General features: G+C 51.9%; 1 protein-coding gene across 5 annotated transcripts in view; it reads right to left on the bottom strand.

Moving 5' to 3' along the window:
• Window positions 1-23,519, bottom strand: part of GRIP2 (glutamate receptor interacting protein 2) — a 53,967-nt gene that overhangs the window by 13,188 nt on the left and 17,260 nt on the right. For 4 of the 5 annotated variants that reach the window (XM_032841535.1, XM_032841539.1, XM_032841537.1 and 1 more), the window contains exons 2-16: window positions 14,295-14,375; window positions 13,901-14,036; window positions 12,872-13,017; window positions 12,182-12,268; window positions 11,586-11,661; window positions 10,262-10,407; window positions 9,247-9,394; window positions 8,961-9,130; window positions 6,693-6,818; window positions 6,208-6,357; window positions 3,604-3,790; window positions 2,962-3,107; window positions 2,076-2,156; window positions 585-651; window positions 347-492 (exon numbers count right to left, since the gene is read on the bottom strand). In XM_032841535.1, coding sequence (XP_032697426.1) covers window positions 347-492; window positions 585-651; window positions 2,076-2,156; window positions 2,962-3,107; window positions 3,604-3,790; window positions 6,208-6,357; window positions 6,693-6,818; window positions 8,961-9,130; window positions 9,247-9,394; window positions 10,262-10,407; window positions 11,586-11,661; window positions 12,182-12,268; window positions 12,872-13,017; window positions 13,901-14,036; window positions 14,295-14,375 — 1,893 coding nt within the window. The remainder of the gene's footprint in view (window positions 1-346; window positions 493-584; window positions 652-2,075; window positions 2,157-2,961; window positions 3,108-3,603; window positions 3,791-6,207; window positions 6,358-6,692; window positions 6,819-8,960; window positions 9,131-9,246; window positions 9,395-10,261; window positions 10,408-11,585; window positions 11,662-12,181; window positions 12,269-12,871; window positions 13,018-13,900; window positions 14,037-14,294; window positions 14,376-23,519) is intronic. The other variant, XM_032841538.1, reaches the window with a different exon arrangement.

Raw genomic sequence — 23,519 nt, 5'->3', positions numbered from 1 at the left:
CTCAGAGGTGTCAGAGTCGACAGCCTTTACTTCTTCACTCACACATGGCCCCCACACTCCCCCCACCCCCCGCCCCCGTCCCTGCCCCACCCACCCCTCTGCTCACTGCTGCCCCCTGTGGGCCTCCTCCGCTAGGCTTTGTACAGGCTGCAGAGGGTCCAGGCTGCCCCAGGAACCGTGAGATGTTGGTGCAGGGCTCCCTCCTTGCATCTGCTCATTCAAGGAGTCTCCCCCAGCAGCCTGGCAACCTCCCTCCTTCGCCAGAGGGAGCCCCGAACTGAAAGCTGGAGCCCACTGCTCCAGTGTGAGGACCGAGAGAGGTGGCAGGGCTGGGTGGTGGCCATACCAGAGTTGTCCTCATCCTTCCTGATCTTCAGCTTCACCAGGTCCTCACACTGCCGCAAGATTTGCACAGCATCCTCCATGGGGCAGTTGTCCAAGCGGATGTTGTCGATGGCCAGCAGCTTGTCACCCGGCTCAAGGGTGCCAGTCCTGTTGGAGCAGGGGTGGGAGACGCAAAGAGCCTGGCATGTGGCACTCCCCCTGGACTGCTCCCCTTACCCTGTACCCAGGGCCACTCCTACCTGTGTGCCACACTGCCCTTCTTGATGTCAGAGATGATCAGGGGCTCTCCTCTCTTCCTGCTGGTCGCTGGGGCGGGGGGCGGGCGGGGGAGAAGAAGCTATGAATCCAACCTTTGATGGCCTCAGCCTCGAGGAGTGGGGTTGGGAGGGCCCAGGAGTTGGGGCCCGAATACTAAGCCACGTGCCGTGTTCCCACTGCTTCCTGCCTGGTGACTGTGAGCAAATCAGCCCCCCTTCTGCCTCAGTTCCCCCTCCACAAACGGGGATGATTCCAGAGAACTCATGGAGATGTCATGAGATTAAACCAGACAAGGCAAAACCTAACATGGATCCCAACACATAGAAGCTGCTGGTTCCACATCAGCCCTTTTCCCTTCTGTTCAGGCCATCCCCCAACAAAACTGTAAGCCCCTTCAGGGGCAGTGTGTGGCTGACACTCCCAACTAGCACAGGGTGGGCCCCAGAACTGGGTGACCCATCCACAGTTGAGTCTTCCCTTCTCTCAGCAGCAGGAATTGCTGGTTGAACGGCTCCCACAGGGATCCCTCTCTGGGTATTGCCTTTGGCGAGAGCAGCCTCAGCCAAGGTTGTACAGCTCCTGGGTGTGGCCTGGTCCACACGGTGGTGCAAAGGCCTGGCTCCCAGCCTCATTCAGGACAACTTCCCAAAGCCTTCCCGGCCCTAGAGCTCTCCATGGGACTGGTGGCATCACAACCACCATCTCCGTCTGCCCAGTCCCCATCCCTCACCTCACACAGGTGCTGATTCCAAGAGCCCTTCTTGATAACCCCCCTGAATGTAACTCTTTAAGAAGCTCTTTCTGGGGGAATGTGACCCAAGACAATGGGTTGTAACATGAGTAACTACGTTTTCTTGAGGGAAAACAAAAAAAAATCCATCTGGGCTAATGGGTTTTCCCATTAGTGAACAGATGGTAGGAGCCCCTTCTAGCCCATGTGGCATCTTTGCAGATGAGACAAGGACATCCCTTCTAATTAGTCCATTGAGGAAATGATGTAATAAAATTGTTAAGCCCACCTCAAATGGGCACCCTTGTGTCATGTACAACCTGTGCAACTGTATCTGGCAGCCCTATCCAGAGTTTAAACTCCCATCTACATTGAGTGGAGTTTGGGGTAAGAAGGAGCTGCAGCAGCAGCCCTTTTAGATAGCTGCTCTCTGTCAAGCCCATGGTGGGGACCGAGGATCATTTCACAGACCTGACCCACATGGTTGGTGCCTTACAAACCACTTAATCCCACCAGAAGTCCCAGCTGGTCAGGAGACTCCCATTGTGCAGAATAGGAAACTGAGGCTTCCAGCAACTAGGGGGTGTCACCCGAGAATACACAGTGGAGCACTGCAGGCAAAGAGAACTCAAGCCAGCCTTCCCACCAGGAGCATCCCCTCCTCCTCTGAGCTGGAGGTGTGCAATTTCCCCCAGCAGACGGCTCACTCGGGGCAGGGACTGAACGGCGGGGAGGGACTCACAGCCGATGGTGATGCCCAGCTCCACACCACGCCTCTTGGGCAGCTTCACGTGGAAGGTGCCACTGCTCGGGATGACGGACTCTGCGTGCAAACACATGTGGACATGTGTGAGACCCAAGGAAGGAGATGCAGGGAGTCCCAGCTTCCCACCCATTCTAGGCCAGCTGGGAGAGACTGCAAAGTCACTACCCCAACCCCATCCTGCTTCTTCCACCTGACAGAGGAGGGAACTGAGGCATGGTGAGCTGACCTTTGTCTCAGATAACCTATCCGATCAGAGCAGATTTGGGGCTGGCACTTAGACCCCAGGAATGCCAGCCAGGGGTTTCCCCAGAGCAAAACCCAACCCAGTTCACAGCCCCAACAATTTACTGAGCACCTACAATGTACCAGGCAGGGTGTTTTTACATGATTGAGCTCATCTAATCCAAACAATATTCACTGTAGTGACTAGTAGGACTAGTCACTGTTTCATAGTTGGGGAAACTGAGGGTGGGTGGGGGGGCAAGAGAGTCCTGCCCAAAGTCACAAAATGTCCAAATCACAAGACCAGAGTTCTAACCTGAGTTTGTGTTTGGGGTTCTTTGCCTAAGGCCTGCCGAGGGACATGGAATATTTTCAGCCCCTCTCTGCCCTCCCTTAGGTCGTGTTTTGGCACAAAAATCCCTCACCAGCCCTCAGGCTGGCGTGTGGGATTCCTGCCTCCCCTCCTTCCCTGCCACCACTGGTGTTCAGGCACATGCCACAAGTGCTCTTGGAGAAGGTCATCAGGCGGGAGTGGGATGGGGCTGAAAGAGCATGGATATCCCCAGGCAGGAGCAGGATAAAGGGAGGAGGGAGCACAGGATCCCAAAGCGTGAGGAGGAAGGTAGGGGTCCTCACTCACCTGCCACGTCAAACTCGACCTCCAACACGACCTTGTGGGCCAGTGCCGCATTCCGCAGCAGCTGGTTGGCTTCCTCCATTGTCCCGTCCTCGGTGGCAATACCGTTGATGGACAGGACCCGATCCCCCACCTGCAGCAGCCCACACCTGAACCCCGGGCAGCCCCGCAGAGAGAAGCCACTCTGTTACCATCACTGCCAATCCTGGGACACGGGAATGCCATGTGGGGGCGGGGCTGGGGTCTGACTCACAGCTCGGCTGTGGGCCCATTATAGAGCCCCAGGCAATCTACCTGGTGACTCTGGCTAAAAGAGTGAAATCTGTGGGCCTCAGTTGTCTGTCCAAGGGGGAGGACATGTGCCTTATGAGATATGTATATAGGGGACCCTGACTTCAGACAGACAGGGGTTCAAGTCCTGTCCTGGGTCACTCACGAGTTGTGTGACCCTGGGCAAATGAATCAGCGTCTCAGCACGTCAGTTTCCTCAGGTGTAAATTAGGGCTGGTGATGGAATGGGTGGGATGATTAAGTGGGGGACCCTCGTGAAGCCAGGCTTGCCATGGGACTCAGTTCCCCTGGCTGTCCGTGAGCCTCCTGAATTGGAGGGTGGCAGGCCCAGCGGGGCGAGGGCCTCTGGCTCACCTCTCTGCCGGGCTGTCAGGCTCAATGAAGCGCACAAGGGGAGGGGATGACAGGGTCTCGGTGGCGAAGATACCTCCCTGGAGCTGGAGGCCAAAGCCGCTGAGGGGGTCTCCGCAGAGCACGACTTCCGTGGTCTCCGTGTGCACGATCTGTCCCCCAGGCCCTACCGTACTGGAGGCCAGTGACACTGTGGGACAGGCGGGCATGGCTCTCAGATGGGCAGTCCCACCTGAGAGTGCTGAGAAAGTGCTTCCTGCCAGCACCAACCCATGCCCAGGCTTAAGGACCTGGAGTCAGAGGGGCGAGTGAGTGCGGGCCCTGTCTCCTCCCTCGGCCCGCAGAGTCACAGAGTATCCTGACACACGCTCTGCCCTGGGCCAGTCCCTACCCAGCAGGCCTGTGACAAGGATGAAGGACACCAACTCCTGGGACTGCCACATCGTGAAACAGAGTTTCTGAGGGGTGCACTGGCACGTGCTGTTAGCTTCGTTGTAACGCTCTTCTAATACCACAGCCCATGGTACATTAATTTTGAAGACAGCTTTATTGAGATATAATTCACCCAACCTAGTATTCACCATTTTAAAGTGTACAGTTCAGTGTTTGTTTTTTTTTTTAGTATATGAACAATGTTGTGCAACCACCAGCACATTTGGAGAACACTTTCATCACCTCAAAAAGAAACCCTGTCGGTTATTGGCCCAAATCCTCCCATCTCTCCCGGCCCTAAGCGACCACTAACCTATTTGCTTCTGTATAGATTTGCCTCTTCTGGACATTCCATGTAAATGGAATCCTATCATCTGTGGCCTTTTGTTTCTGGCTTCTTTCATGAAGCATGTTTTCAAGGTTTATCCATATTGTAGCATGTATCTGGAATTCGTGCTTTTTTATGGCCCAATAATATCTCATTGTATGAATACAACACATTTTGTTTATGCATTCATCTCTTAATGGACATCTGGGTTGTTTGCACCTTTTGGCGAAAATGAATAATGCTGCTGTGAATATTCATGTGTAAGTTTTTGGTTGAACATGACATATGTCTTCATTTCTCCTGGGCATATGGGACTGGGCATATACCTAGACATGGAATTGCTGGGTCATATGAAAACTTTCTATTTGATATATTATGTTTGATACATTATGTTACTTAATGTATATTGTTTTACATTCTGTATATGAAATACATTTGTATTATTAACATGGACATTAGATATCATTTATTAAATATAATTTATCATATTAATTCTACTTCTAATTATATTATACTATTATATCTTTATTACTATTTTGTTATACTTTATATTACACATTACAATATGTGTAATATACTATATGTTGTTGCATACATTGTATTATTATATTTGTATTTATTATATTTTCACTGTTACATCCCTAATAATAAGAATGGTGCCTGGTACATAGGAGGTGTTCAGATTGTTTAATTAAATAATTATCATCAATAATAATAATGATAACATTTTGTTACTCATCTATCCTAGGAAAAGGACAGATAAGTGGTCCCAAGAGCCCCCAGCCTCCCTATGCCTCTGCCTATGAACAGCATTTCTGAACCTTTTCACCTATACACTCCCAGCTTTGGTGGTTGACAAAGGTGGTTGGTAAAGGCATATTTTACCTCTCATCTGAGTCTGGAATCTGTTTCCCTTTTCACCCTGGCTTCCAGGAAGCTCATAACCATATTTCAGGTGCCAGGTGATTTAATACTCCTCTTTTCCTTCTTTTGGCTCACTTCCAAATGGCCCAGTTTGGCCTTTCATCTTTCCTGGGGGCCTCCACAGCTCGCCTGGCACGAGGCTGGATAAACTTTCTACATCAGCAAAGGAAGGACTTTTCCCAGGACAGACTTCAAAAATCTTGGCATTCTTGTGATTTTTGCTACCTCCACAGGTCTCCTGCATTATCATTCACTATTATTTGTCTTCCATTTATTCACTTTTTAAAATACTTAAATACCTTCATTTCAAAAGGGAACTGTATACATACTGATCATAAATAAAGAGAAATGCCTTATATATACAAAAGGGAAGTAGAAATATATGTTTGTGTGTATATATGTATGTGTGTACATGTATACACACACACATATAATAAAAATGAAAATTATTACAAACTATTACATCTTGGATGGCTAGTCTCAGGTCTACACGTCTTTGTCTTAGGGGAAATTAAAAAATGTCAGAGGGGCGGTATAGACACAGCCACACCACACTCAGACTTTCTCCTTGAATGGATCAGAATGAATCATGGAATGAAAGAAAATGAAATGGAGTTACTGTGACAGCTTTATGCACATCTGAAAAGGTATCCTTTTCTTGAGACACTCTGCCATGACAGTCTGGGAATTTTCTAAAATCAAAATACAAAACTAAAATATACAAAGTGACTGACATCCCTCAGGTGCATCCTTGTGCTGTGTAAAACCTGCACAGCATCCATGGCAGCCTGGTGGGCCACTCATGCTCTTTAATGACTCTACACACACACCTGGGACCCTATCCCAACTATCCCCATCCTTTGGCAAAGCTCTCAGCTATACAGGCAGCCCAAAGTGGAGGGAGGAGACCATGGCTTACTTACATGAGCTCTTGTGTTCCCTTCTTCGCTGCCTCCTCCTTCCCATTGTGGTCCGGGGGCTCATGGGGTGGGATCCACGGGGAAGAGTGCTGGGGTTGGTGCAGGGAAAGGCATGATTCATGGTCGGCGAGGAAAAGGGAGTCGAGGACAAGGCTGAGGAGATGAGAGCACATCCCTGTGAACCCCAGAAGGGCCCTCCGCCCTGCCACACAGTTGGTGCCAGGCAACCACCCCATCACAGAGAGACACTGGGACACCTTTCCCCTTTCACCTCAAACACTGCTTATGTGACCTCAGGCAGGTCTCGCCCACTCTGGGCCTCAAAGACCGCAGGGTTTTCACAGCTGGGTGAAACCCAGCTGCCAGGGATAGGGGCCCATCTCATCACTAATGTGCTACGTGATGCCAGGCAGACCTCCTAATTTCTCGGAGTCTTGGTTTCCTCCCCTATGAAACATGCACAAGCCCCAGTGAGGTGGGCACATTACATCGGCTCTGGTCCTGGCCAGCAGGTGTGGCCCAGGTGGGCGTCCTGCAGTGGCCGGGCCGGGGGCTGTGACAGGAGAGCACGCAGGGGTCCCAGCGGTGTGGCTGCTCACTCCTCTGCACCTTCACTGTGGCCCAAGGAAGAGGAGAGAGAGGTGTAGGCATTAGAGACTGAGTGAGTCTGGACTCACCATGCCCCCCTGGAGCCATGCTCCCATCTGCAGGATGAAGTGAGGATAAGCAGGACCAAACAGCCTGAGTTTCCCCCAAGCCAAGCCAAGCCAGGCATTCAGACGCTGCTCGCATGTCCCAGATGCCCACTATGTGCCAGGCACCGTGCTCAGCACCCAGCCAAGCAGCAGCAGGGATGGGAGAGAAAGCGGCCCCAGCCTGAGACCTGGACCATCAGCTTCGAGCAGTGCAGCTGGCAGACAGCATCAGGCCCCTGCACCTTCAGGATCTCCTGTGGTGCTGTGGCCTGGGCAGCCTTGGCCACAGGGGCCAAGGACTGAGCAGCCGCGGGCACTGGGCTGGGCCATTTCTGCCCCCTGCTGGGCTCTCAGGGACAACCTGTGCCCCAGGGCCCCTGTGGGGTTGGCCAAGTTTGGCTCAGACCTATGCTTCAGACAGGCTGCTCTGGCTTCCTCCTCTCCAAACTTTCACACAGCTTCCCCCCAGATGAATTCTCCGTGCTCCTTCTCCATCCACTTCCCAGGGGACCCCAGAGATCGTGCCTCTCCCACCTGCCCCACCTGATCCTCCAAGCCACCTGCCGTGCAACACCTCCTCCCAGACTCCCCAGGTTCTGTCTTTCTTAGCTCTTCCTTCCACTTCGGGGCTTGTCGGGGGCTGTGGTCCAGCCTGGTGCAGGGTATCCAATTGACTCCGCCCCCTGTGCTGCGTCTCCAATCCTCACACAGGGGCGTGGCCAACCCGCGGGCCAGCTGCCAGGTCCCTGAGATAAGTCACTTTGGCAACTCTGTGCCTCATTGTCATGATCTGTATAATGGCACTAAGAGAGTGGCTGCCTCCCCGGATAATGGGAAGGATCTGAGTGAGTTAAGACGTAGGATGTGCCTTGAGCAGTGCCTGGCATGTAGCTGAGGCCCAGTTAATGAGGGCCAGGAGGGATGCTGGCAGCCCTGTGCCCTGTGGTTCTCTGAGCATCAGCCGCCTTTGTAAAGTGGGATAACAGCACTACCGCCCTCACAGACTTGTCACAGGAGGAAAAAAGATGACCCACGGGAAGCCCCAGCGCTGAGCCCAGCCCACAGCAGGTACATCATAAATGGAGTGGGAATGAGTCACTCTGGTTCAAGCCCCAAAGCCTCCAGTAGCGGCTCTCACTGCGGCTTCATGGGGCCTTTGCAGACCCTGGCAGAGATGTGTCTGCACAGAGCCACAGAAATGGACCCTCCCCACCGCCTATCTCCCCATATTTTATTTGGGGGATTTCTTTCTATCCCAGATGATCAGTTAGGCTTGCGAAGGATGGGGTTGGCCGACTCCATCCTTGCCCACACACTGTGTCCTGAGGCCTGGAATTCACAGCCTGACCCCCTAGAACACAGTACTGTGCTGTGCCCCTCTACCTTGTTTGACCCCTCCCAAGCCTGCGCTCCCACCTACAGATGAGACAACTGAGGCTCAGAGACATAAAACCCCTGTTCCGCTGGAGCAGTGCTGGCACTGGTACCCAAAGCCCAAGGTATGGAATGGTGGAGGCACTTCCAGGCAAAGCTGCCTCCTTGTGACCACCCTGCCCGGGGTTCAGCTCAGCCCCTTGGTCTCTTAGACCACCGGCTTCCTCTGCCCTTGGAGTGCCTAGCCCCCAGCTCCCTGCTCCAGTCTGGAGACCCAATTCCTCAAAAGTTAGGGGGGACTCTAGACCCTCCTGACTCACTGGCTATCTCCTCTAGACCTGCCGAGGACCCCAGTGTTGAGCCCCAGATCTAAGATCTGAGCAGCACAGAGCACAGAAGGACTGTCCTCTCCCTCAGGCTAGCCCTTATATTCCTATTAACTTAGGCAAGAGTGATGGAACTTGCTTTGGGCCACCCAAGCCGGTGAACTGTCAACTCAAACATTCAGGGTGTTCCTCTGCCTCCCCCTCCCCCCTCCCTCAGCCGCTGCCCTTGACCACCTGAGCTTCCCAACAGGAATGGACATTTGCTTCAATACACTGTGGCCTGCCCAGGCATCTGGGACCTCGTGCACCCTTCCCCATCAGCTGTCAGGTTTGGGTCTGGAGACCCTCCACAGGGACCCACCTGCCTCTGAGGGCTTCAGGGGCCGCCGACTTTGGGGTGCAGGCAGGATCTCCAGCCGCACTCTCTCCACCACACTGGCCAGGAGTTTGGTGGCCTCAAGCAGCGAGCAGTGTTCCGTGCTGGTGCCGTCGATGGACAGGATGTGGTCTCCGGCATGCAGGGCCCCACTCCTGGCCAGGCGGGAGAGGGAAGGGGGAGGCTGGTCCGGCCCAAGGGCGCTCTGGACCACGGTCTCTCCCCCTGCATCCCAGACCCCTATGGTGGCGGCCCCCAGTATGTGCCTCACCTGTCCACCACGCTGGCCGGCTTGATGCGGTCAATGGTGATGACTGGCTTGTTCCGGTGGGAGCCAGTGGTGAGTGAGATCCCCAGGGCTGACCCAGGCGTCTTGGTTATCTCCACTATCAAGGGCCCGGAAGCATTGGCCACGGTATCTGGCACCAGGAAGGAATGAAGACTTTGAAATGCAAATACTGAGCACCTGCCTTCCCAGCCTCACTCTGCAGTCTCGGAGTAATCCTCACTGCTGGGTAGGGATTACTGCATCCATTTCACAGATCAGAAAACTGACGCATGTGGAGGCAAAGGCCTTGTCCAAGTTCACACAAGCCCTCAGCAGCTGAGGTGGGACAGGGATTCGGCTCTGAGGGACTCTTGACCCCAGGGCTCTGCCAGATGACACTAACTAAGGTGCTCACAGTTATGGAGGGCCTGCAGTTCACCAGCCCCGAGCTGTGTGTTCACAACCACCTTTCTGGACTCAGAAAGGACACCCCCAGGAACCCACCCAGTGGCTTGAAAGCAAAACCTAGCTCCTTCTGCTCTCACCTGCCCCCAACCCCCAACCCCTGCCACCAGGTCCAAACGTCAGCAAATCAGACCCATTCGACTTTCACATTTCCTCAATGTGACCCTTCTATGCTTCCTCGGCAACCAGCCTGGTCGGGCCACAAGCTCCTCTCTCTTCCCAGCCTTTCCCGTCCCTCCCTGATTTTTTTGTTCCAACAGAACTTACTGCCATCAGACACCCTCTGTATTTGATTTATTCTGTTTACTGTCCCTCTCTCCCCATGAGCTCCATGAGAACTGAGACCTCATCTGTGTCGCTCTCACCTGAATCCCTGGGGCCTCCAACAATGCCTGGCACATAGCGTTTATTGCCCAGAGAGGTGCAGAGAGGCTGGGTGACTGGCCCAAGGTCACACCGCCTTTGCTGTTTTGAGGATCTATGCCTGCTACCCCTCCCCTCAACCCCTGGGTCTCGTCCTGCCCCAACCCAAGTCCTCAGGCCCCAGACTCACCTGGGATAACCACATCATACTCCACCTGGAAGAGCGCCTCGTGGCTGCATTGCCGCAGTGTGGCAAGGGCAGAAGCATGGCTGGCCCCGTGCAGCGGGATCCCATCAACGCTGAGCAGCCTGTCCCCCACCTTCAAGGAGCCCTCCCTGCAAGGAAGGGCCCGGTCAGCCAGCCCAGCTCCATAGGAGCGCTGACAGGCTAAGAGGCCGCTGGGAAAGGAGGGGTCTCGGGGGCCAGGCAGCAGGTGAAGGAGGAAGCGACGGCGCAGTGGGGGAACGCATGGGGGAGGCTCTAGGGGAGCAGCTGCACCCATGAGGCAGGGATGTAAAGAGAGCTGGGACCAGCTCTGACATGTTCCACCCTGCTTGGTGCTTAATGTGTCCAGAGCCCTGGCTCAACCCCTGCGCGGGATGCCGCAGGGATACAGGAGGTTGCCAGGGCCCAGAAGGGACACTGGCCCTGCCATGGCCCCACATCATCAGGGGTGGGGCGGCCTGGAGGCTTCGAGGTGCTCATCTTCAGGTCCCTTCTCCCTGCCCCCACTCTGGTTTCTCAGCAGCGATTCTAGCCTGGTGACAAATGCGCCTAGGAACGAATTTGGCAGGGAACCCCAGGAGAAGGGCCCAAGCTGGGGTTCACCTCGGTTTGGGTCAAATCCCCACCCTGGAATGCTTGTCCCAACAGGTGGCCAAAGCTATTCTGGGAGGTACTATGAATAGCTCGTCACAAGGCCCCGTCCCAAGAACGGGTTTAGACTTCTGACAAGGCTGTTCCAGGCTTCTCTTAAAATGGCCAAGAATCTCCCACTGGGGAGGTCAGGAGGTCGGGTGCTGGAAACTGGGCGTGTTCCTCTCCCACGTTCTCTCCTCCTGGCCCTGCCCGCCTGGCCCTTCTGGGCTGCGCCACGAGCAGGGTGACATGGCCACAACCCAGAGGGTGCACGACAGAGGCCACAGTGGTGCTGCTCACGGTGCCCCAAAATCTCTCAAGGCACTTCCCAGGGGCTGCAGTATCAGCCCCATTCCACAGATGGGGGAAACGAAAAGCCAGGAAAGGGAAGAACACCATAACACCAAAGCTTGCTTCCCTCCCCACCCCTGAGACAGGAGCACGCCAGGAAGGAATGAGCTTGGTCTCTCTGTCATTTGGGATGGAGTCCTGGCTCCACCAACAATCCCGAGTGACTCTGTAGCAAGGGGCAGCGTCTCTCTGGGCCTCAGTTTGCTCATCTGGAGAATGGGCACAATGGCTTCTAGTCTGCCTTCTTCATGGGGGATCTGGGCATAGCCAGGGCAAGGAAAGGCTCCCTCGGGCTCAGGCTCACCTGTCAGCGGGGCCGCCGGGCCGGACGTAGGTCAGGACGAGCGGACGGGTCTTGTGTAGGTCTTCATGGGCACCCCCTGGACAGAATTCAACAGGAGGTGGCAGTCATCTACCTACCTCAATTCCTAGAGGCCTAGACTCAGCCCCTAAGCCGGCTCCCTTCATTAAATCTGTTTGAGGGCCTGTCCTTGCAATTCACAGGCCCTCTTAAAAGATTCCAACTATAAATCCCCACAGAGGAGGACAGAAAGTAGTGATATGACCGAAATCCTCTCTCTCTCTTAAATTATTTGCTTCTCTTCCTATGACCTCATCTTATTCCCCTCTTTGCCCTGGTTCCAAGGCAGCTCCAAACTTTGTTCTCAATCTCACTCCCAGCAATCATGCACATATCATTGCTTGACAAATTTTTCCATTTAACATTTGACTTAATGGTCCTCGGTTCTTTAAAGTCAGAAGCCATCTATCTATTAATCTATCTATCCATGTACTATATATCTGTATCTATAACCTTATTAAAGCAAAACAGAACACGTATGGAATCAACATTAGCCTCCTTCCCGCCCCTTGACCCCCAAGTGTGACTCTTAGACTGACCTCTGAGGACAAAGCCAAAGCTGTTGCCCTCCTTGTACAGGGAGACGTCCACGGTCTTTGTGATGATCCCTGGGCTGTTCTCAGGGGCTAGAGAGAAAGGGAGGGCTCCTTTGAGTCCCTCAGTCACATGACCAAGCCACAGACATCCCCAAAGCTCATTTCAGGAGAGCTTTACAGGGAGGGTAAACTCCCCCGACCTCTGCCCATTTACAGGTAGGACAAGTAAGACTTCAAGAGTTCTGCTGAACTCAGACTTGAATCCATGGCTATGGGCTCAGGCCAGGGTTGAATTCTAGTTATTCAAATCTTAAGACTTTCGACCAACTTTGAAAATTCAGAGGTAGGCTAAACCCTAGGCCACTGTACTCAATGCAGGCTGGTAGGATGGAGAGTGCAGTAGGACAGGGAACAATTTTTTTAGCCAACATTCCCCAAACCTTCCCCCCTTAAGGAAAAGCATCTGAACACTAATATACAAAACGACACTGGTTTATAAACAGGGCCCTGCCACCTCCTGGTGACAGCATACTGCAGTTGTAGGCAACTTAGATGTCTATGGCCAATCTTCAGGTCCCACCCACTCTGGTTCCCAGCTGGCTTGGTCCCCACCACCCAGGTGCTGGTGGGGAGATAGCTGTGTCTACCCACGACTGAGGCAGTGGAGAAAGTTCCCCGTCCAAGGGCACCCACCGGGCGGGGGCAGCTCATACTCCACCTCCAGCACCACGCGCTCGCCCACATTCTTGAGCAGGGTGATGATCTCATCATGGCGGAGCCTGGTCAGATGGATCCCATTCACTGACCGGATATAGTCGCCCACGTTCAGCAGGTCACTCCTGGGAGCAAGGAGGCCAGAACACATGCATAGTGACAGGTGCCAGCACTCACACCCCCTCTTCTGTTGAATCCTTATGATCTCTGAATCCCTTATGATCTGAAGCTGTGGCTCAGAGAGGTCAGACCTTGTCCAGGGTCACACAGCATGTTAGTAAGAGAGCGTGAATTCTAACCTAGACCTGTCTGATACCCAGCCCTGGCATTGTCCCCTGCTGGGGGGAATCAGCCCTCCTGAGGAAGGTTCTGACCAACCCTGAGGAGCCTGCAGAGTGGCCGGATCATCTCCCTCTTTGCTAGTTCTTAAGCACTCACCCTGGGTTCTGATGGCTAATACATTCTGTTCCACTGGACACTTACCAGCATCTGCTCTATACGAGGCCAAGACAGTCCAAGACAGGCCAAGCCCTAGGTCTATGGAGCTCATGGTCCAAGGGAGCGACACAGGTAAGAGGACAGAAAAACCAGAGCAATGTGTCCAAAAGTGGCACCCAGGGCCGTGTGAGCAGAGCAGGGCAGCTGCCTTGCCCTGGGATGGGGGGCCTCCATTCCATCTCATCCCACCTCCATCCCATACTCTAAGAAGCAGTAACCGAGAGGTGAGCAGGAGTCTGCCAGTGGGGAACAGACCTTCCAAGAAGGTAACTGCACGTGCAAAGCCCTGGAGGGCCTGGCAAGAGTGGGATTCTGTGGCCGAGTAAGCCCCTTGTGTAAAGAGAAGAGAAGTAACTGGGGTCTAGAATTACAGCCTGCCTTGGAGGCTCTGCTCTGAGAAGCATTTGGCTGCTCCTAGAAAAACCTGCCTGATCGCTTTGCCTGTAACTCTGGTACATTTTCCACTGGCCTCTGGCCCCTTCCCACTACCCCGCCAAGCCCCGTCCTCACCTGGCAGCGAGCCCCCCGGGTCTCAGGTTGGAGACCCTGGGCTTCCCATCCTTGTCGGTGCCACCTGAGATGGTCAGGCCCAGTGTGCTGCCTTCCTTCTTGATCAGCTCCACCATGGTGACCCCACGGAACTCCTCTGTCAACAGATGAGGGGGTGAGCGGGCAGCACGGGGCAATTCCAGACCCCCAGCTCCAGTACAAGTGAGACCAACACTTGGTAAACGGGGCATCTGGCTGCAAAATTCTGGGTAAGATCATCTCCTTTTTACATCAAGGATCAGAGAGGTTGAGGGACTGGTCTAAGGTCACAGAGCGAGTTAGCAGCAGAGCCAATGCCATCTGACCCTGACTCTGAGCTCTCTATGCCTCCAGGAAAAAGAGGGAGGCTTGTTACCTGGAATGCTCTGTCTGCGGCACGCCAGGGCCACATCGGTCCCTCCTGCATCCTTGCCTCCTTTGGAATAAGGCCCGTCGTCTGCAGGCAAGAAAGAGAAAAAGTCCCGAGTTGCACTTTCATTTCCGTGCAGGAGAACGCTTTCAGCCTTGGGACTCTTCTGCTTCGCGGATGTGGCCTGGAAGAGGGGGTTCCTTCCTGCCACCAGCTCTCTGCTCTCACCAAGTCTGCTGGGGCACCCTCATGGTGCCCCCCCCCCCACAACCCAGAGGCTCCATCTCTTTGGGCTGAACAACCTTCTGAACAGCAACGCTCTACAGGGAGCTTCCCAGCCGTTCTGTGGTTAACCATCCCCATAACATTCATTATGGACAAGATTATTCCACCATACAGATACAGGAGCTCAGGGTCCCAGCAGGACAACGCAGGCCCCCAGGCACACCTGGGGGAGCTGGGCAATTTGGATTGGACTATGGGTCTGCAGACTCCACCACCCAGGACTGTGCTTGCACACCTGCTGGGACTGGCAGCTCACTCACACGCAAGCACCTCCACACAGGAGAGGCAGTGCCGACCATGAGCAAACTCAATCTTGAATGGACCCAATCAACACATCTTCGTGAGGACCGCACTTGAGGGTCTGCGATTCATAGTCTCAGACACTCTAGGCAGCCAGGGATAAGTCTGTCTCCTTTAATTCTAGAAAACACTTCCCTGTTATTTTTCAAGTGCTGTTTTCTTCCCCTCTCTCTTAGGAAATGCTTAAAGGATATTCCTTGGGACTGCATTTTTCTCTCCCACGATCCATCACCTCTCTCCATCACATTTCCTACTTTAGTATCTCTCAGGGATGTCTCATCTATAGTAACATCTGCCTTTTTAATGTTTGGAGAAGTTTTTCATAGATTTCAAACATTAGGAAAATAGACTAGTACAACGCAGAGGTTCTCAAAGGAGGGTCCCTAGCCCAGCCCTACCAGCATCACCTGGGCACTCGTCAGAAATGCAAATTCTCGGGCCCCACCTAGCACAGAGTAAATTAGAAACTCAGACGGTGGGATTCAGCAGTCTGCATGGGTGTGTGTTTTAGTGTATTACCCCAATTTATATTTTCATCTATTTATTTAGACATCCAAATTAATTCTTTGTGGCATGCTTTTCTCTGGGTTTTGGGAAATGTGTCTTGACCACCACCACAATCAGGATTTAGGACATTTTCATCACTCCCAAAATTCTCCCTTGCTGCCCCTCTATAGCCAGTCCCTGTGCCCTCCCCCTGCACCCCTCACCTCCCAACTACCACTGATCTGTTTTCTCTCTATATAATTCTAGCTTCCCTAGAATGCCATATAAATAGAATCCTACAGTGTGTGGGCTTTGGAGTCTAGTGTCTTTTATTTAGCATCATTTGAGATTCACACATGTTTTTTCATGGATCAGTAGTCTGTTGCTTTTTATTGCTGACTGGTGTTCAATGGCAGGGAAGATGTACTGTGTGGTTAGCCATACACCGGCTGAAAGACATTTCCACTCTTTCCAGTTTGGGGTGATCTCTCAGGAAGCCGTAATAAATATCTACATACAAGTTTTGATTTGAACATCACATTCCATCCCACCTGGGTAAATATCCAGGAGTGGGATTCTGGGACATATGGTAAGAATGAGGTTAACTTTGTTAAAAACTGCCAAGCGGGTCCGGCTGTTTCACATTCTCGCCAGCATTTGGCAACGTTAGTTAGGGTACTTTTTTTTTTTTTTTTAAGATTTTATTTATTCACTTGACAGAGACACAGTGAGAGAGGGAACACAAGCAGGGGGAGTGGGAGAGGGAGAAGCAGGCTTCCCACAGAGCAGGGAGTTTGATGCGGGGCTTGATCCCAGGATCATGACCTGACCTGAAGGCAGATGCTTAATGACTGAGCCAACCAGGTGCCCCACATTTATTATTTTTTAAAGAATTATTTATTTATTTGCGAGAGAGAGAGAGAGAGAGAGAGCGTGTGTGTGTGTGTGTGTGTGTGTGTGAGAGAGCAGGGGGGAGGGGCAGACAGAGAAAGAGAGAGAATCTCAAGCAGACTCTAGGGTAAGCCCAGAGCCCAAGAGAGGGCTCCATCTCATGATCCTGAGATCATGACCTGAGCAGAAACCAAGAGTTGGTCGCTTGACCCACTGAGCCACCCAGGTTTCCCTCTATATTGAAATATTTTAAAACAAACCCCAGAAATGAGGAAATTACCCCTCTAAATATTTCAGTATGCATTAAAAAAATAGGAACATATTTCTTATCCAGCAAAAATACCATTATCACACCTTATAAAATTAAAATGATTCCTTAATTATTAATTTAATACCCACTCCATATTCAAATTTTCCTAATGCCAATGAGTTTTTAATTTCAACGAGTACATTTTTGGTTTTGGAAAGCTTTGTTTGGTCCTTTTGCTTATATCCTCATTCTGCTTTCATATGTTGTCCTGTCCTTTTCCATTGTGTCTTATAGGTCTCTAATAATTTTAAATCTTTTCAGTGTTCATCTGTTATTCAGTCTTCTATTTCTCAGACTCTTGAGAGCTGTTTCTGCTATTTGGGACATTTGATGACTCTCCCTCCCAGAGAACTATTTCTTCCTGAGTTTGGTAATTGTTGGACTGTGAGCTCATCTTTGGTGGGGCTTTATCTGAGGGACTCTTAATCAGCCTGGTTGCAAGCCAGTCCCTCCAGGGTCCAGAGAGAATTTGCAATTCCTTCCCCTCAGTGCCTGCCAAGGTATCATTACCCACACCCTGGTTCAAAGATTCTGGAATCAGGGGTGTACTGTGAAATGCAACCTCCAACAGAAACAAGGGGCACATCTCAGATCACAAATTCTCAAAGGAGACTACCCAAGACCTAGTTGAGACAGACATGCTATCTCTTTGGTAGATGTGTGGATTTTTTCTAAATCCCCACTTTCACTGAGGGTATATCTTTTTAAAGGTTTTGGCTTTCTGCTGGGGTGTGAATTCCAACTAGGGAAGGGATGAGGGGCATCATCTCCTGTATCCTTAAGCTATCAAAACCCAAGCCCTTGGTTAACAGGCCAGCTAACACCCTCATTCCTGCTACCACCCCAAAAGTGAAGTCTCTGCATCAGCCGACACTCATCCTACTGTTTTTCAGTTTTCTCTTTGTTTTTTGATTAGGAATGTATAGAATTTATAGATTAATCTGTGGACAGGTGACATCTTTATAATACTGGGTCTTCCAATCAATGAATATGGTCTAGTCTTTCATTTATTTTTGTCTTCTTTAATCTCTACCAAGAATGTTATGTACTTTCATGGGCAAAAATCTTGTACATCTTTCTTTAAATATATTCCTAGATATCTTTAGTGTTTTTTAATGTTATTGTAAATTGGATCACTTTTCAAATTTAATTTTCTAATCATTCGTTGCTGGTATATAATAATACAGTTGATGTTGTATTCTGACCTTTAAAATCCCCATATTAATTCTAATAGTTTATCTGTAGGATCTTTAGGATTTTCTGTCATCTGTGAAAAGTGACAATTTTATTTCTTACTTTCTAAGCTTCATACTTATTTATGTTATTTGCCTTTTTGCACTGGCCAGACACCCAGTACAAAATTAGAAGCCCTTATACAGACCATGCTTATCTCCTCTGCTTATCTCCTCTGCCCTAGCCCTCTTCATTTCCTGTGAATTCATCTATGCATCTCAAAGGAGTTTGAAGCTGGAAGGTTTCAGGTTACCTGCTCTGGGAGAATCCCAGAGCCGATGCTTCCCCTCAGCACCCCTTGTCTTGGGCTCTGTTCATACTCTGGTTCTCCTCTATGCCCTGATAGGTGAGGAGAAGGGGGCTAAATGCGTCATGCACCAACCATCCACACTATCCCCTTCTATCTCGTGCACTTGTCACAGCAGCCCTGGTGGGAGGCAGATGCTATCATCACTTCCACTTGACAGAGGAGAAAACTTGCAACACAGAGGGGCCAAGTCCTTAGCCAAGGCAGCTTCTGCAAAAAGCCAGGACCTAACCCCAGGCCCCTTGCCCATGCCACCCCATGTTACAGGCTCCCTGGACCAAGTTATTTTTTTTTTCCACACTACTTCTCCAGGTCCTTTCTCCAGACTGAGCTGGGCAATGACAAGGGACAACCCATCAAGCTGGCAGGCTCTCCCGTGCTGCCCCAGGGGACCACCCCTCCCAGCACCAGGTATGCCCCTTGGGCTTCCACAGATTCCTTGGGCCTCACTTGAGACTGCACATGCCCTCCCCCCAACCCTCCACTCTGGAAGAAGAGCTCTCCAGCTGCCCTCATCCCTGCAGCTCCACCCTGGCCAGGTGTTAAGGCTGGGCTCAGGGTTCAGCCCTGCCTGAGGGCAGACCCTGGCTCCGTGATTCACCAGCTGTGGAAGGCCACTCCTCTCCCTAATCCTCTGGCCATGGCGAGACCTAACTCAGGAAGCACGGTTATAGAGAGGAATCAGTCCTGGCAAGGGGCAGAAGCTGAGTATCCCATCCCATCCCTAATCCGACATTAGGGTTCAGTGGGGGTCAGTCCGGATCAAGGTCAGGGCTCAGCTTGAGTTCAGAGTCAGGGCTCAGTCAGAATCAGGGACAGAGTTCAAACTACAGCAGGTTTCTCAACCTCTGCACTATTGACATCTTTTTTTGCTAGATAATTCCACATGGTGGGGATGGGGGGGTCAGTCTGGGTCAAGGTCAGAGCTCAGCTTGAGTTCAGGGTCAGGGCTCAGTCAGAATCAGGGACAGGGTTCAAACTACAGCACGTTGCTCAACCTCTGCACTACTAACATCTATTTTTTGCTAGATAATTCCACATGGTGGTGGTGGTGGGGGTGGGCTCTCTTCTGCATCGTACAATGGTCAGCAGCATCCCTGCCCTCTAATCGCTAGATGCCAATAGCACCCCACCCCATCATGACAACCAAAAATGACTCCGGACATTGCCAAACGTCCTGTAGGGGAACCACATTACCCCACCTGAACCCCCATTGAAAATCACTGCTCTAGAGTCTGTGTGGGGCTCAGGCTGGGACTGGGACAGGTTCAGCATGAAGTCAGCGTCATGGCCCAGCCAGGATCTCAGGAAAGTGAAACCCTTCTCCACCTGCAGCTCTAACCACTGAGACGCCACCCAGCTCCCCAGCACTCTGCATCTACAAACCCAAGCCTAGGCTCCCTTTGCTCGCCAGAAGGTGGGAAATAACGAATCAGACAGCAGTTAAGCCCAGAATCACTTCCAGGTTTCCGGAGTTGGGCCCCCAGCAGCTTCCCTCACCAGCCCCCACCCCCACCTCGTCCCCCAGGCCCCTTATTCATACCAGCCGCCACCAATTCAGTCAACACGTCATTAAGTATAATGCCTCCCATTACGGTTCCCTAATTTGCACTTCATTTAGATTCAACAAGATGTTTCTGAGCTAATAAAATTAAAAAGACTGGGTTCTATCAACTATGTGACAGCGAAGGTCTCTGGTATTTCATGTGGGCAATTCTGGAATTAAAATCTATCTTATCCCCTGCAAATGAGATTCTGCCACCGGAAAATCCCTCTCTCTTGGGCTGTCCTGGGAAGACCAGAGATAAGCTTGCTGGCTCCAGATTTGAGTCTGGGGATGGGGGAGTGGGAAGATTAGCTCCTCAGGAGAGGACAAGAAAGCAGAGGGTCAAGTTCACCAAATTCAGAGCAGTAGGATCCCAAAGAATGGAGCATGAAACAACAGTGGGTTAAATGTGGTGTTTTGAGCCCAGATATTAAAAACAAAAAAATCCAGAAACCTAGAGTGAGGAACGGTGGGATCCCCAAATGTGGTTCCCCAAAGGCTGCAAGATGTTGGCTCTGAAAGTGAGGGTCCATGTCCTGGGGTGTCTCTGAAGTGTCCTCCATATTTGTCTTCCAGACAGCCTCTCCTCCCTTTCTACACCCCAATATTCAGATTTTGCTCCACTGAAGTGCACGGTGCAAAGTTGGGCTGGAGTGACCCCCTTGGGACAGAGGTGTCGGGTCTGTTCATCTTAACTGAGTGACCCCAACTTCCTCTTTTTTTTGCTGGCTTTGGGGGAGCAGGCTGTGAGCATCTCTCATCCTGGCTGTCAGGAAGGCATGACTATGGGCTGCAAACCAGAATTCATACAACTGTATGCAGACAGAGTCAGTGGGCAATATATGGGCACTTGAGAGACTGCTCTCTGGGGAAGGGACATGCATTTTAGTCTGTGTCTCTGATGAGCTCTCTTGGGAGACTAAGGCCCCTCCGGACAGCTAATTGCTAGTTAAGAGGCTTCTGGGTATCTAAGACCCCCTGCTATATTCAGGAAGGCACTCAGGAGGAACGCCACAATATTTGTTGATGCCTGTTCAGCAAAACTGCTCCACTTTCACAAGCATCCCATGGTGTGGGGAAACTGAGGCAGCATTCAAACCAAGAATCAAGGCAGGGTCAGAATTTCCAATCGGCTGTATGTCTTAAGTCTCTATTTCTCTATCTATAAAATGGAAGTGTATCCCCCCACCCATTGCTGGCTCCAGCCAGCCCAGGCTTGAGAATGTGAAGGAATTATATTATTTATAGAAAACCCCATGGGGGTTTAGACCCCAGTCCTCCTCCCTCACAGAACCTGCTCGCTCTCTCCCGCTCTGTCTCTTTTTTGTTCTGGGACTTGGTAATTACATGCTTAGAGATGAAGGCTTTTCAAAAACATCTTTCCCACCAATTTTCAGCTGGAAACGTGCATAAAAACAGAGATATTTTTATCCGCGTGTTTTTTTCCCGTCTCCTCCTTCCAGCAATGGGCAATTATGAGCTTTTGCCTTCAGTCAACTCGTGCTATAAGAACTCGCTTCCGAGGGAAATGCATTTCCACAGCAATGCCAGCCTGTCCCGCCGGATGCGGGCTGGCCCCATCCGGAGAGCAGAAGGGAGCGAGGCAGTGCTTATGAACAGAGCATAAGTACACCTGGTCCCACGCCCCGCACTACAGCCAGGGGTGGGTGGGTGCCTTTCTTTTTTATTTTATTTCTCTTCAAAGCTTTGCTAATTTGCCTTCATTATCCCCGTCTCTCTGGGGCCCCAGGGAGCTATTGAGCTTTGACAAAGGGAAAAGGAAGTCAGCCCCTGGCCAGGAAGCCTTTGCCAGGATCCCGCCTCAGCAAGAAAGGGGCACCGGAAGGCAGTGCCACAGACTCAGCCATGACTGAGCCTGGTTCTCCGGACCTCCAGGAGGCAGCATTCAGCATATTTCTCGTTTACTAAGAAAACGAAGGCCCAGAGGCTCAGCCTGAGCAGAAGAGGAAATGAGGACCAGCCACCAGCAGGTCCAGCCCATTTCCCCTGAGGAGGAGAAGGGGACTCCTGGGTCCAACCTTCTTAACTGTCCCAGTGGCCCACGGCTGCCCCCAGGGGCAGCGGCTGCTCACCGTTCCAGCACACCCCCAAGGGATCTGCCAGTTCCAGCTTGGCTGTTCCCACCTGGGCAGGCAGTGCTGCAAAAGGAAGAAGGGACTTTGGCCTTAGGCCAACTTCAGATTCTGATTCTAAACCTTATTGCCCGCTGGCTAGGAATCCGGGACAAGTCACCTCTCTCTGAGCCTCAGGCTTCTCCTCTGTGCATCGCGAGGTCTCACCTCCAGGGGCAGTATGAGCAGCGAGATGATGGAGTTTACACAGAAGCCATGAAACTCGGTAGTATTCTCCCTGCCCCTGTCACTGACCCTGTTAGAGAAGTTTTCGTAGATTAATAATGGCAACTCCTTCTGATTAAGCCCTGGGAGTTGTGCTGGGTGCTTCATAAGCATTGTCTCGTTTCATCCTCGCTACCTTCTGCAATGGTGTGGGGAAACCGAGGCACAGAGGATAACCAAGTTCCAATGGTAAAGAGCAAGGTCAAGATTTGAACCCAAGCCATGTTCTATGGCCTTTAAAATGATTATCACTTTATCCTCACAATACTCCTATGTGGTGGGTGCCATTATCATCCCCATGTTATAGAGGAGGAAACTGAGGCACAAGAGGTCAAGGGAACTTCCAGCGCCACACGACTCCTAAGTGGCGGAGCCACAGGCCCCCTCTGGCCTCCTCCTCCCACCCCATGACAGTCCTGGGGAGACTCGGATAATGCCTATGGTTCTGCAGTCACCTCTGCTCCAGGAAGCAGCCCAGCCCCTTTGGGCACTGTCCACAGAAGGACGCCCCTCTGGCCATCGCAGGCTGGACCAGAGCATGTATGGGGTACAGGATGACCTCGGAGTGATTCCCCGATCCCGGCAGCTGACAAGTCTCCCCAGAGGCCAGCCTCCCACAGAGAGAGTAGCAGGGAAAGATCAACTTGGCAACAGGATGACCCCTCTTTCTATTCAGTGCATGTTTATAGGGGAAGCAAGAAACATACCAAAAGATTTTAAAAGTAGTTGCCCAATTCAGTTGTTGCCAAGGACTGGGCAAAAAGAACACGGAAAAGGAGTGCCAGGCCCACACTCTGCATGTGCTAACTCAGTTAACGCTGCTGAAAGCAAGGGGAGGGAGGCTTCGGGACTTCCTCGTTTACAAATGCAGAGACTGAAGCCCAGAGAGGGCACTGAGCTGGTGAACTGCAGAGGAAGGACTGGAATCCAGAAACTCCTGGCCTCCCAGCAGGCCACAGCCTGACCCCTCGACTGTGTGCTCTCCCTCTAAACACAAGGCTAAGGGACCCGTAGAGGGCTGTAGAGCCCGCAGTGGCCCCGATAACATGTGGGGTGAGGGTGCGGCCTCAAGTCAGGCCTCGGTCTGCCTCTTCTGGGCCTAGGCTCTCCCACCTCACCATGGAACCAGCAATATTAAGGAGCATGACCTTAAACCTGGGCCACCAATGGAACCGTTTAATTTCTTGACTGTGGTTGCCTGGGGCTGTAAAAAGATTCAATTCACTCTGTGAAGAGTAAAAGCAAAATTTCTCACCACAACTGACAGTCCCTCATCCTCCCTGACTTCACCTCCTAATTCTCTCCCCTTCGCCAGCTCCACTCCAGTTTCCTGGTCTTCCCACTGCTGCCCACACCAGACTTGTGCCCACCCCAGGGCCTTTGCACTGGCTATTCCCTCTGCCCAGAAGACTCTTCCACAAACTACCCCTGTCACATCCTTCAGGAATTTGTGGAAATATCACCTTCTCAGGAAGGTAGGTCTTCTCTCATACCCTCCTTCCCTGCTTTACCTTTT

The sequence above is a fragment of the Lontra canadensis genome, unplaced genomic scaffold (genome assembly GCF_010015895.1).
Source record: "Lontra canadensis isolate GAN:19392208 unplaced genomic scaffold, GSC_riverotter_1.0 scaffold124, whole genome shotgun sequence".
Classification (NCBI taxonomy): domain Eukaryota; kingdom Metazoa; phylum Chordata; class Mammalia; order Carnivora; family Mustelidae; genus Lontra; species Lontra canadensis.
The sequence above is the reverse complement of the archived record's forward strand: the minus strand, read 5'-3'. Positions and strand labels throughout refer to the sequence as shown.